At 42.7% G+C, this 12,390-nt stretch overlaps 1 protein-coding gene across 1 annotated transcript in view; it reads left to right on the top strand.

The window, feature by feature from the left end:
• The first annotated feature begins 987 nt into the window (after positions 1-987).
• PROS1 (protein S) overlaps positions 988-12,390 on the top strand; it is a 45,513-nt gene continuing 34,110 nt past the window's right edge. Inside the window, exons 1-4 of the mRNA XM_077807290.1 lie at positions 988-1,324; positions 8,858-9,015; positions 10,609-10,633; positions 11,011-11,097. Of these exons, the coding sequence (XP_077663416.1) occupies positions 988-1,324; positions 8,858-9,015; positions 10,609-10,633; positions 11,011-11,097 (607 nt within the window). The remainder of the gene's footprint in view (positions 1,325-8,857; positions 9,016-10,608; positions 10,634-11,010; positions 11,098-12,390) is intronic.

The raw sequence follows: 12,390 nt of genomic DNA on the forward strand, positions 1-12,390 counted from the left end.
GGGCAGAGAAAACCTTTTGTAGTGATAAACACCTATTTTTTCATGGCCTGTGTGTATAAAAACATCTTCTGTATTTTCCACTGTACATCCGATGAGGTGAGCTGTAGCTCACGAAAGCTCATGCTCAAATAAATTGGTTAGTCTCTAAGGTGCCACAAGTACTCCTTTTCTTTTTGTATAAAATGTATCATAATCTTATGAAGGGGTGAAAACAAGAGTACAGGCTGTCACACTGGTGTCCCCGGGGAGTTGTCTGGCTGAGGAGCTGTCCCTGGTATCCTGGGGGGAGGCGGGAGGGTGTCTGGCTGGGGAGCTGTGCCTGATGTCACTGAGGGGGTGTCTGTGGCTGGGGAGCTGTGCCTGGTGTCCCCGGGGAGGTGTCTGGCAGGGCAGCTGTGTCTGGTGTCCATGAGGGGGCGTCTGTGGCTGGGCAGCTGTGCCCAGTGTCCCCAGGGAGGTGTCTGACAGGGCGGCTGTGCCTGGTGTCCCCAGGGAGGTGTCGGGCTGGGGAGCTGTGCCTAGGGTTGCCAATCCTCCAGGATTGTCCTGGAGTCTCCAGGAATTAAAGATTAATCTTTAATTAAACATTGTCATGTGATGAAATCTCCAGGCATTTGTCCAACCACAGTTGGCAACCCTAGCTGTGCCTAGTGTCCCTAAGAGGTGTCTGTGGCTGGGGAGCTGTGCCTGGCGTCTGCCTGAGCTGAACCTGGTGTGTGGTGCCCCCGGGGCGCGGGGGCGGGGTGTCCGTCCCTCTCTGGATCTGGGTGGGAGAGTTAAGATCTGGGTGGGAGAGCTAAGATCAGAAAAGGTTGACGAAACTGAACTTTTAAAGAAGCCCAGGAGTGAATTTTTGGAGGCTATTGTTTTACTTTTTGCAATTTCTTTCTCTCCTACCCCGCAAGTTTTCCGGGCAGCTGTAAACCAGCGCTTGGCGCTCAGCAGCCTCCTGGCTCTGGCTGCCCTGGAGCCCCGAGCATCCTGTTTATGCTCCATGAGAAACACTCCGGAACGTTTCCTGGAAGTGTCCAGCCCCCCCACTGTCACTCCCTCCCCCAGCTCTCCAGGACGGCCGGAGTCCGGCACGAGATCCCCTGCTGCTGCGGTGCTGCTATTTCACTCAGAAGCTGCAGCAGGCACAAAGCAAACGGAGGCGCTGTACTAACCAAGGCGCCTTGTCTGTCCATATCTCGCCCGCGCCAGACACACGTGCCTGGTAGCCCCTTCCAGCTGCTTTCTGTAAGGATGAAGCTGCTAGACAGGCGCTGCATCGGTTTCCACACTTGTTTTGTTGTGGTGATTGCTCTCTCAGAGGCCAGGACATGTAAGTAAATTCAGCAGCTTCAAAACTTAGGCAAAGTTCACACTTGCTTGTTTCTGTGGATAGTTCAGATTGGTTTTTGCTCCTTCCCTTAGCCCTTGTTATGCACCGCACCTGGAAACTTACTGTGCATAACAAGGCGATGGTGGCAGCGGTCTTATTAATCTGTCAGGCTCCTAGATTGCAGTCGTAGAAAAAACATTACTGCTTTGTAGGTTTGTAGAAATAATTTGCTGCTTGCCTGTTTTCTTCTGGGGACAGATCCAGTGTCACTGAGATAGCAGAATTCAGAGTGATTTAGGCCATTAGCCCCCATTTGTGTCAAGTTCGTTTTGCCCCAGGCATCAGAAGGAGAGGGGTTTGTTCTGAAAATGTGACAAGAGTTCCAGTTTTTGCAGTGGTAAATTCTAAGTTCTCCCCTCGTTTTTTAACAGACGAAACAGACCCCCTTATCATCTTTGTGCAATTCCTGAACTTTGAGCTTCAGCGTTGCTGTTTTTGTTTTTCTTTTTCTTCAAAATGCATTAATACGGGTGAGCAAACCAGACTCCCCGCACATTGCTTTAGCTAAATGTGGAGGTCACTTTTGTGGCAGAAACAGGTTGATGTTGCTGACATTTTTAGCACTAAAAACAAATGCAGTCCTGTAACTAAAGTAGCCTCTAAATGAATTCAAGTTGGGGGCCTTCTTTGCTCATGGTCATTATTTTGAATATTACTTATTTCCAGTGAATTGTTAATACAACTCTAATGTTGAGAAAGTGCTTTGGTACAATTTTTACATTTGACTTATTATTCATTTGTTTTCTTCAGTCAAATAACTGTGGTCTGAAGGTTGCCTGGGCAGCATAACTTCAAAGCTGATGCTTTGAAATTCGGCAGGATGCTACTGGTAATGTGGATTAGCTGAAAAGGCACATCCAAATAGCCTTTTGTTAATGTAGAGAGAGGAAAAATATTCTAGAGGCAATGGGGGAGGGGTCAGTTTGCACTCAGGTCAAACAGAACTTTTTTGCTGGTGCCAGAGTAAGACCATTCACAGGGAAGTAATTAGTGGCACTAGCAGAATTAGAATCTTTAAAATGTAAGCATGTTTGTGACCGGTTTAATGATTAAACAGTCAGAAAAAACCTAATATTTACCATTCAACCTTTTGTTTAAATGCTAGAGAATGACGAAAGCTCATTTTCTACCTTATTTCTGTGCAGAGCCTAAAAGAAACCCCTTTTTTCACATGCCTTTTTCTTCTTTGTTCATGCCTTCTTCCTTAGTTTTCTCTCTTCCCTTACTCCCCCATTATATTACCCTCCCACTTATCTTTCCAATAACATAACATTCAAATTGCCATATCAGTGCAAACCCCGAGTGGTTCATGTAGGCTAGTATTCCAGTTCTGGCTCTACCAATGCCAGGTGCTTTCAAAAGCATCCCCAATAATTCATCTTGTTGTCATGGATTCATTAAGTTTAAGGCCAGAAGGGACCACCAGACCATCTAGTCTGACTTCCTTTATCTCACATGCCACCACAACCACCCAGCACCTGCCTAAACCCAACAACTGACATTTTAAAGTGACTGAACTATGATGTGCCACAGGCAGAGAGTAGCAGGGACCAAAGTATTCCTGTGCCCCAGGCCCCTGTAATATCAGGGAATTCATCCTGCAATGGCAGAGAATTGTGTAATACTGTAACCATCATGGAAAGTTTGCTTTTGTGTATGGCTGCTGATCGGTTTACACCTTGAAGCATGAGGATGGCCAGCCCTTATAAATGTTGTTATATGTACTATAACTACTTATGCTGTTCAAATTCATATAAGTGGCTAATCAATTTTAACTAAAATATTTTTCTCAATAATATCCTGCAGCATTGAGCACTGGAGGATTAGTTACAACCTGCATCAAAAAATCCTTTTATTGAATTTAAATGTGCTGAATTTTAATTTAATCAACAGTCCTCTTTGGAGCTGGTTGGGAATTTTCTGGTGAAACAAAGCATCCTCAGAAAGTGCCAATTAGTTGAACTCGAAATGTTTTGTGAAAACATCTCGGGTTTGCCAAACGTTCATTGAATCACAGCCAGGGTTCCATCAGAAACCTGCCTGGTTTCCTGGTGGGCTGCTTGGGACCCCAGGTCTTCCAGGGCTGGTGGCTCTGGGACAACTGTGCTATGTGCTCTGCCCCAGGGCCACAGACCCTGGGAGTCCTGGCAGCTGCTGATCGAACTTGATATGATTATTGTCAGTTCCAACGCTGCTTTACAGCAGTGGTGAAACTAAAGTCAACATGATTCTTGTTAATCAACTGCTACTGGGGTCCCTGGGAGCATATTTCATTTCAGAAATGCCCTCGGTCAGCATTGCCAAAACAAATGAAATTCAGAATTTCTGGTTCACTGGAAACGTAAAAAAGAAAAAACATTTAATTCTGAATTGGAACAAAACCAAATGTTGAAATATTTAAATTTCCTGCTAACCAAAAATCCCAAATTTCAGCCAGTCCTGCTCCTCTTGTTCTTGTATTATAAGAAAAAAGTAAATTGGATCTCCCAAATGTCCTTCTGTGGACCTTTAATTATTTTGTATGACCTTCGGGGAAAAAAAACGTTACATTAAAAACATTAAGGGTGTAAAGTCAAGCAGTCAAAATTTAAGTAATGCCAGACTTAGCATTACTCATGCAACCTTAATTTAGCATCCTCATTCACAGGCATTATAAGTAGGGCCCTACCAATTTCATGGCCATAAAAAATGCATAACGGGTCATGAAATCTGGTGTCTCCCATTGAAATCTGGTCTTTTGTGTGCTTTTACCCTATACTATACAGATTTCACAGGGGAGACCAGCATTTCTCAAATTGGGGGCCCTCACCCAAAAGGTAGTTGCAGGAAGGTTGCAAGATTATTTTAGGAGGGTCATGGTATTGTCACCCTTACTTCTGCGCTACCTTCAGATCCGGGCAGCTGGAGAGTGGCAGGTGTTGGCTGGGTGCCCAGCTCTGAAGGCAGTGCTCTGCCAGCAGCAGCACAGAAGTAAGGGTGTTAATACCATACATAGGCACAAACTCCGTGGGTGCTCCAGGGCTACAGCACCCAAGGAAAAAAATTAGTGGTGGCGTAGCACCCACCAGCAGCCAGCTCCCCTCTTCCCTCCCAGCACCTCCCGCCTGCTGCCGGCCCTGCCGATCCTCTCTTCCCCCTCCTTCCCAGCACTCACTGCCTGCCACGATCAGCTGTTTCGTGGCATGCAGGAGGCTCTGGGAGGGAGAAGAGCAGGGATGGGGCATGCTCAGAGGAGAGGGGGTGGAACCTTTGTGGGAAGAGGCGGGGAAGAAGCAGGGTGTGGGTGGGAAGAGGCGGTGAGGGGACTTGGGAGAAGGGGCCGGGCCTGGGGAGGAGCAGGGGCAGGAAGAGGCAGGCTGCGGCTTGGGCGGTGGGAGCGGGACCTGGGGTGGAGCCAGGGGTTGAGTACCCCCCGGGCCCGGAGGAAGTCGGCACCTATGATACCATACCATGCCATCCTTACTTCTGCGCTACTGCTCGTTGCGGCTCTGCCTTCAGAGCTGGGCTCCCGGCTGGCAGCCGCCGCTCTCCGGCCGCTCAGTTCTGAAGGCAGCACCACTGCTAGCTGCAGCACAGAAGTATGGGTAGCAGCACCGCACACCGCCCGACCATAACCTTGCGACACCCCCCCCCCAACTCCTTTTGGGGTCAGGACCCCTGCAATTACAACACCGTGAAATTTCAGATTTAAATAGCTGAAATCATGGAATTTATGATTTCTTAAATCTTATGACTGTGAAATTGACCAAAATGGACCATGAATTTGGTAGAGCCCTAACTATGAGGCAGTCTGTGCCTCTGCCTTTAAAGGCTTCCATCCCTGTAGTCAGATCGACATGAGCAGACTGCACCTGCGTAGAGCCTCACCAAAGTCGTGTGAGGGTATGTCTGCACTGGTCCTATGGCAGGACTGGGCAGTAGACTGTAAATTCTTCAGGGCAGTGGCTATATTTAATTTGGGATAATGGATGACAAAAAGTAAACGGTCAGTGCTAAACGGAGTAACAACAAATACCTGTTACACTTGTTCAAAAGAAAACAATGTTTTTCTTCAAGACATTTTGGGACCAGTTTTCAAGAGTCAGGATCTAAATTGCATGATCTAAACATACATTTACACATGTTCAGTTACATATAAAAACATGTATCTAATTTGCATAGCCTAATGAAAGAATTACAAATGAAAAGATGTTTATTTTTTCATGTGCCTGGAGATGGGAAATCCTCTGTATGTAGGGCTTCCATTACTGGTTCACATATTACTAATGCATTTAATAAAAATCTCTTTCTTGGAAGTAAGGAGTTAATTGCTACATGGCAGCCACATCACTGATTTAGCTCCATTTTCTGCAGCAGCACTATGTTTAATATATATATATATTTTAGTGCTTGTGGGCCAAATCACAGGTACACTATGGTTGCTTTGTGCTCCTTTGGTGACACAAAACAACTGTAAACCCTTCTTAACCAGCCCATTTATGCCAGATTTGTGGCTGCTTTGCAGCCCCAGAAGCTTAAATGGAGTGAACCGGTGAATCTGGTCCTGTGTTTTTATTTCTTTCAACAGTACTATTTCTAAATAGGCACCTGATAAATAATTGTTAGATAAGTATGGCCCATCCAGTTCCTATTGACATCAATAGCAAGATTCTCAATGGACTTCAGTTATAGTTTGATCAGGCCTATTATATTCACTTTTTATTTGAAAGAGTCACAAGATAATTTGAGTTCCAGTAATCAAACATGCAATAGAGATAAGGATTTTTTTTAATGAAACAGCAGAATGCATGTAAAGAAAGGCCTGTTCAGCAGATAAACTAACACACTTTCCTTGCACTCCAATAAAAATATTGGGGGACGGGGAGGAGGAAGCACAGGAAATCACAAAAAGAGAAGTGACAAAACTCCTTTCTGCTTCAAAGGGAGTAGAATCAGGCCTTTTGGTGGAAGTGAACAATCTGTCATTGTTAAAAGTAATAGGGAACATTTCATAAATATATTAAAAAAGAAAGTAACCGAACCGTTGTGTATAGAAGGGCTACCAACAACAGCTATGCTGTAGTGCCAGGATTACAATGTTGCAGTGGATTAGCATTACCTAACAATTTATTTACACAGTAGCGGTTACTGGAATTGGAAGGTTGTTGCTAAGGGGAATCTGCCCACATGAAACTTTTTAAAGCCCTCTGTGATTATTCTTAACATACACAACTTTGTTATTACTGAGTCTTGATCTCTTTCAGCCAATACTTTTTGTCCCTCTACGTGCAAAGCTGCTGCACCACTCTATCTTTATGGATGGCTCAAATGGTCATCTTTGATTAGAGAGAGACAAGATAGGCAAGGTAATATATTTTATTGGACCAACTTCTGGTACAACAGACAAGCTTTTGAGCTTCACAGAGCTCCTCTTAAGGTCTGGAGAAAGATACCAGAGTGGCTGAGTTAAATACAAGGTGGCACAGATTAAGCATAAAGGTTTCACACATGCGGGATGTTTTTTCACAACATGAACTTTCCTTCATGGGGAAAACTTTTCCATCATCTTAACAGTTATGTATGTGCAATCCTTTCACCCTTCAGGATTTTTCTTCACTGGTCTTGTAACATTTACAAATGGATCACTATACAGGTGGAAGAAATAAAATACTGTGGCCAGTTCCATGCCAGCCAGAATTGCTAGCTGATCGCTGACAGAAAAGTCTGGCTCATACTTCAGAGGTGTAGGACAGCTGGTCCACTGTGCACCTTTGGAAATCCTGCCCTTAATATCTTGTTAAAATTAAGGTGAGGTAGAAGCCAGTTACACAACCTTAAATCTTCAGTGTAAACCACAAGCCCTTGAAAAAACAAACAAACAAACAAACAGAAAAACAGAAGAAATACAGTGAGGAAGTTCTTGTGAGAGATGCCTACAATTTGATATGATATCCACTGATGCAGATATTGTGAGCCCCTCAGTTGCATTCCTTATATTTAATAGACTAGCTATAGTATTGTGTTTGAGGCATGCAGATGAGTTAGTATTGCGTTTGAGGCATGCCACCCAGGAGCAATCCATAGCAAAGGATAAATGTTCCAGTGGGAAGGTACGCAACACTCTTGCTAATACACCATATCAGTTTCACTCCTCTGTTAGTCCATTTAGCAGTGCATAAAAAATAGGATGCTCCACATTGCTGGCATAATACACGCTAGTGCGTCAGGATTTCAGATAGTGAATACAGTCCTCTGTCAGACCATGAGTTACGTCTGCCTGAACTGATGCTCACGGGACAGTGATGAATATTATGGACAGCCTGTCTGATTATGCACTGCAGGTTTCATACATTCATTTTAATCTGATAGAGTAAATTATGAAAATGCTAATTAGTGCAATGCAGGTATAGAACTGTGGTGCCCATCAGCTAACATGTCAGCCTCACCGTCTAACCGCTATACCTTGGACTTTTTCCAGGTCTGTTCATCCATTTCTTTCTTGTTGACTAGGAACAGTCAAAAACAAATACAGCAATAGAAAAACCCTAGTCTAATTTAGATGCTCTATCTGCAGTACCATGTGCAGAATATATTAAGGGCCAGATTCAAAACTCATTGAAATCAGTGGGAGTCTTTCCACTTTGAATCAGGTCCCAGTAGAATAGTGATTATTGCTACAACAAAATCTTCTCCAACTAATTTTTTCACAACACATTTAAAATTAAAAGTCAGTAGTAATAGCAAGACAGATGTGCAAAAAGTAAATAGTGATACACATGCAGCATTACAACTGTAAAATACGTAGTTGTCTGTAAGTATCTCCACTAACATTTGTAGAGGGACATGAATTTCCTTTCACAACATCAGCGCAAACATTTTTCAAGCTGTGCCACTGGCATCATCTCCTGAGATTTTGCATTGTGTACTGGGTTATTCACCTTAGGTTGTGAAGTATTCATAAAGTATTTACTTTAGAAGTATTAGCAGGCATGTCTTGACTTAAAAAAAGCACTTATGGCCTCATATAAAAGAAGTGGTTCACAGAATACTTTACTTCTATGTAATTAATTAAAACAGGTTATTCTAACATATTGTAAGATTCTGTGTCATTTTTCATCCTGCCTGTCAAGTCTCTTCCTTTTTTTAGAATACCCAGGATTAAAACAATGTTTGCCATTAACACAGTGACATTTAAATGATGCTCTGGGCATGGCTTTGTACAAAGAGATCTAAGAACCCTTGTAAATGTCAATCAGGATTTTATATATATATATAATGTATATATATAAATATATTTGGCAACTAACACACAGACAAAGCAATCCTGAAATATCCTTCCTCTCTCCCACATTGCCTGGCAATGCTGCACATGGCTACAACATGACTACCAACTCAATTCTGATTTTTGTTCTAGCACCTCACTCTAACTTAATTTTTACCCTGCCACATTGCTGAGCTGTACAATGTGAAAAATGTTTGTTTGGTTCTACAAAGTTTTGTCTCAGCAGTATGCCTCCGAGTTCCTGGTTAGGAAACGTCGAGCCAATTCTTTTATGGAAGAAAGTAAGAAGGGAAATTTAGAAAGAGAATGCATTGAAGAGCTGTGCAATAAAGAAGAAGCCAGAGAAATATTTGAAAATAATCCTGAAACGGTAAGAATTTGATGAGCATTTGACAACTGGAGAACAGTTTTGTGCCAAGGAGGAAAAAAACCTGGAAATGTATAGGTTTCTATATAGCAGGGCTAAAAAGTATTCAGACCAAGAGTGAAATTCTTCCATGTGCAGAGTGCCAGCCAGTGTGCATTACCTATTAAGGAAGACAGAACCGATGCACAAAGTATGGCTGTGCGTACATTCTTTTTTTTCTATTTAAGGCACAAATTTCCCAGCACTCCATGCATGGAAAACCCATTGGCTTCAAATGAGAATTCTACAAAGAGACCACTTGCAGAACAAAACTTTTAAATATGGTCCTTTCTCTCCTAACAAATTGCTGGTCCAGCCATTTTTATCATAAAGATATTGGGCACCCTTGCTGAAGGACTTTCTTCGAAATACAAGAGTTCAATGCCTGAGTTCATGGACAGCACACTGGATCTACAATGTTAAATGTTTGAGACATTAAATTTGTATTACAGAATGGATGTTAATCAGTAGATATAAAATTAGAAAATGAATTATCTTATTTTTGGTTGTAAATAAAGTCTGTATTGTTTGCATGATCCACCTTTGATCAAATAGCACAGGCTATTGGGCTACTTTTCAGTGTTAGGGTATAGTTTTTATTTTAAAAATAATTACCACATAAAAATTTACCACTTAGTTAAATAAAAACCCAAAATATTTTCCCATTTCATTTTAAATATAAATACATGTTCAAAGCTAGATTTTTAGTACCTGTCATTTTTAGGTGCAGTTTTGTTTCCAGAATTAATTTTGGGTGAAAATCTTGCCATATAAGGGGGAGAGTTTCAAAGGCAGAAAGGACAGTTGTGTCCAGCTCCCATTAATTGCCCTTTATGTCTTTCGAAAAGGAGTACTTGTGGCACCTTAGAGACTAACCAATTTATAGTCTCTAAGGTGCCACAAGTACTCCTTTTCTTTTTGCAAATACAGACTAACACGGCTGTTACTCTGAAACCTGTCTTTATGCCTTTGAAAATCTCCTTCTAGGTGTCAAAATACCTGACTGCACCTGCAAATCAGGCACTTGTGTCTACAAAAAGACAGGCAAGATTCCTTTGAAAAGTCTAAATTACTTCTCTTTTAGATCTTATCTGCCTGTAATGTTTGACTCGGACTGCCAGTCTGTACAGGACTTTTAGGCATAAGCAATACAAGAAACAATTTTGCACCTCTTGATTTTGGGGCCTCCATAATGAGTGCTGACTCAGCAAGGGACAGACTGGTCCTTTCTCCCTCTCTGACTCAGGGAGAGAAGTGCTTGTTCCCTGCTGAATCCTAATCTCCCACTTGGAGAGCAGAACCATAATGGGAGAGGATTCCTCACCTATTTTTTTTTCTGCCCCTCCCTCCCTCTGGTAATCTGGAGGCCTGTGCTTGAATCTAAAAGCAAGTTTTATAGACTATTCCTAGCTGACTCCACAGATGAATAAAAATGATAATTGATGGACCTCCTTTTTCAATTACAGCACAAATACTGTTCACTAAAGGTCTAGTTAACAGTTTATAATAATTCCAATTATCTTGAAACTTACTAAACTTCTCTCATTCTTTTTACAGGAATATTTTTATCCCAAATATTTAAGTAAGTACCAATCCCCCTCAACCCACAAAACCCACACCTCCTTGTGTGCTGTACTTTATCATAGAGTTTGTATGATACTGAGGGATTTCTTCCCAATTGCATACTATCAGTTGAGTTACTCCAGCAGCAATACCTGGGTGTTTTTCTTTTTAATTCTGATGTCCAGTAGCTCACAAGCTGTTCTGTACAGTTAGAACCTGACTGAGCCATTCAGAATGTGAGGCTGTGATCAGGTGTCCTTAATGTGTTGACTGGTTTTCTAGCTCAAACTGTGAGAATAGGCTCTTTGAAGGTGCAGTGCTTAATTTCTGTTGTGATGATTTCAGTTTAAATGGGTGTTTGGCCCATAAGCAGATTGTGTTGGTCTGTATTTACAGGCTGCCTCGGCTCCCATCGAGTAGGGATTTTCAGGATTACTGATGTTGTTCCAGATTCCTCAAGTGATCTGAGAACCTGTGTTAAAGGTAAGAATTTGTGATTTAAATTTCACAAACAGTACTGAAACAGAGTTATGGTGTATCTAATACTGATTTGGGTTTAAGCATACATCCTGCCCCCTCTACAGAGCAGTTCACCTAGTAAGAAAAAAGAAACTAGTATTTTAACTCATAATACAGTTATCTAGAAAGTAAAATTACATTCAAAATAGTAGAGTTTACTCTCACTCTTGAGTAATACTCTGGGGGAATTATGCGCCAAAAAATTAAAAATTCTGCACACAATGTTTTAAAATTCTTCAAATTTCATTTGTCAAAATAACACAATATAATCAGGACAGTTTCAATTATTTTGGGAATTTATTTCAAAATATCTGTCAGCAAGTATGTCTAACAATACAGACCAAAAAAAAAAAAAAAAAGATTCTGGTAAAAAAACCTGACAAATAGATTCCTTACTAGGCATATTAATTTAGAACTTGGAGTAATTCATTTAAATTACAATACAGAACTGTGTTTCCTGCACCCATCAGATGCAGTGCAAAGGCTTGAGGGTGTCAGGGGTGACAGAGGTGCTGAGGGAGAGGGAAGTGAAGTGAAGCCTGGAGTGAATCTGGAGGGTTGTTGGGTGTGGATGGGAGAAGTATGGAACAGGTTTTTTTGGGGGGAGAGGGGCAGGATTGGGGAGCCTCCCCCATGCAGACCCTGGCTGATCCCAAACCTCTCCCATTTGTCAGGCACATCCATCCCTGTCCCCACATCCCACACCCCCATCCTGATGGGTCCCTGAAGCCCCCTGCCCCATCTCCATGTGTCCCTGCAGCCCCACTCCCATTCAGCCCCTGGCTCAATGCTGTCACCCCACTAGCTCCTGAGTCTGTCCCCCCACCACTAGCCATTCTCAACCGCAGTCTGTGACACCCGCCCCCCCCCCAGCAAGCCCGTGTGCCCCACTCTGTCTGTCCTAATCTGGCTCCATGGGCCAGGTACTGTGATGAACTTCTACTCCTGGGGGAATTATGTGCCACTGCACGCGCACACAACTTTTTTCCCCCCACAGAAAATACATTCTGCCCCAGAAGTGCCTCAGTTCTGCCTTTTGCCCACCAGAGGCCACTGTGGCACCAGAACAGCCTGCTGCGTTCATGCTGTTGGCTGTTCTGATGCCACAGTGGCCTCTGGTGGGAGAAAGGCAGAACTGCAACACTTCTAGGGCAGAAAGTATTTTCTGCAGAAAAAAAAAATTCTGCAGGACACATGAATTCTGTGCATGTGCAATGGCACAAATTTCCCTCAGAAGTACAGTAAGAAACAGCACAT

The sequence above is a fragment of the Eretmochelys imbricata genome, chromosome 1 (genome assembly GCF_965152235.1).
Source record: "Eretmochelys imbricata isolate rEreImb1 chromosome 1, rEreImb1.hap1, whole genome shotgun sequence".
In the NCBI taxonomy this organism is placed as follows: Eukaryota; Metazoa; Chordata; order Testudines; family Cheloniidae; genus Eretmochelys; species Eretmochelys imbricata.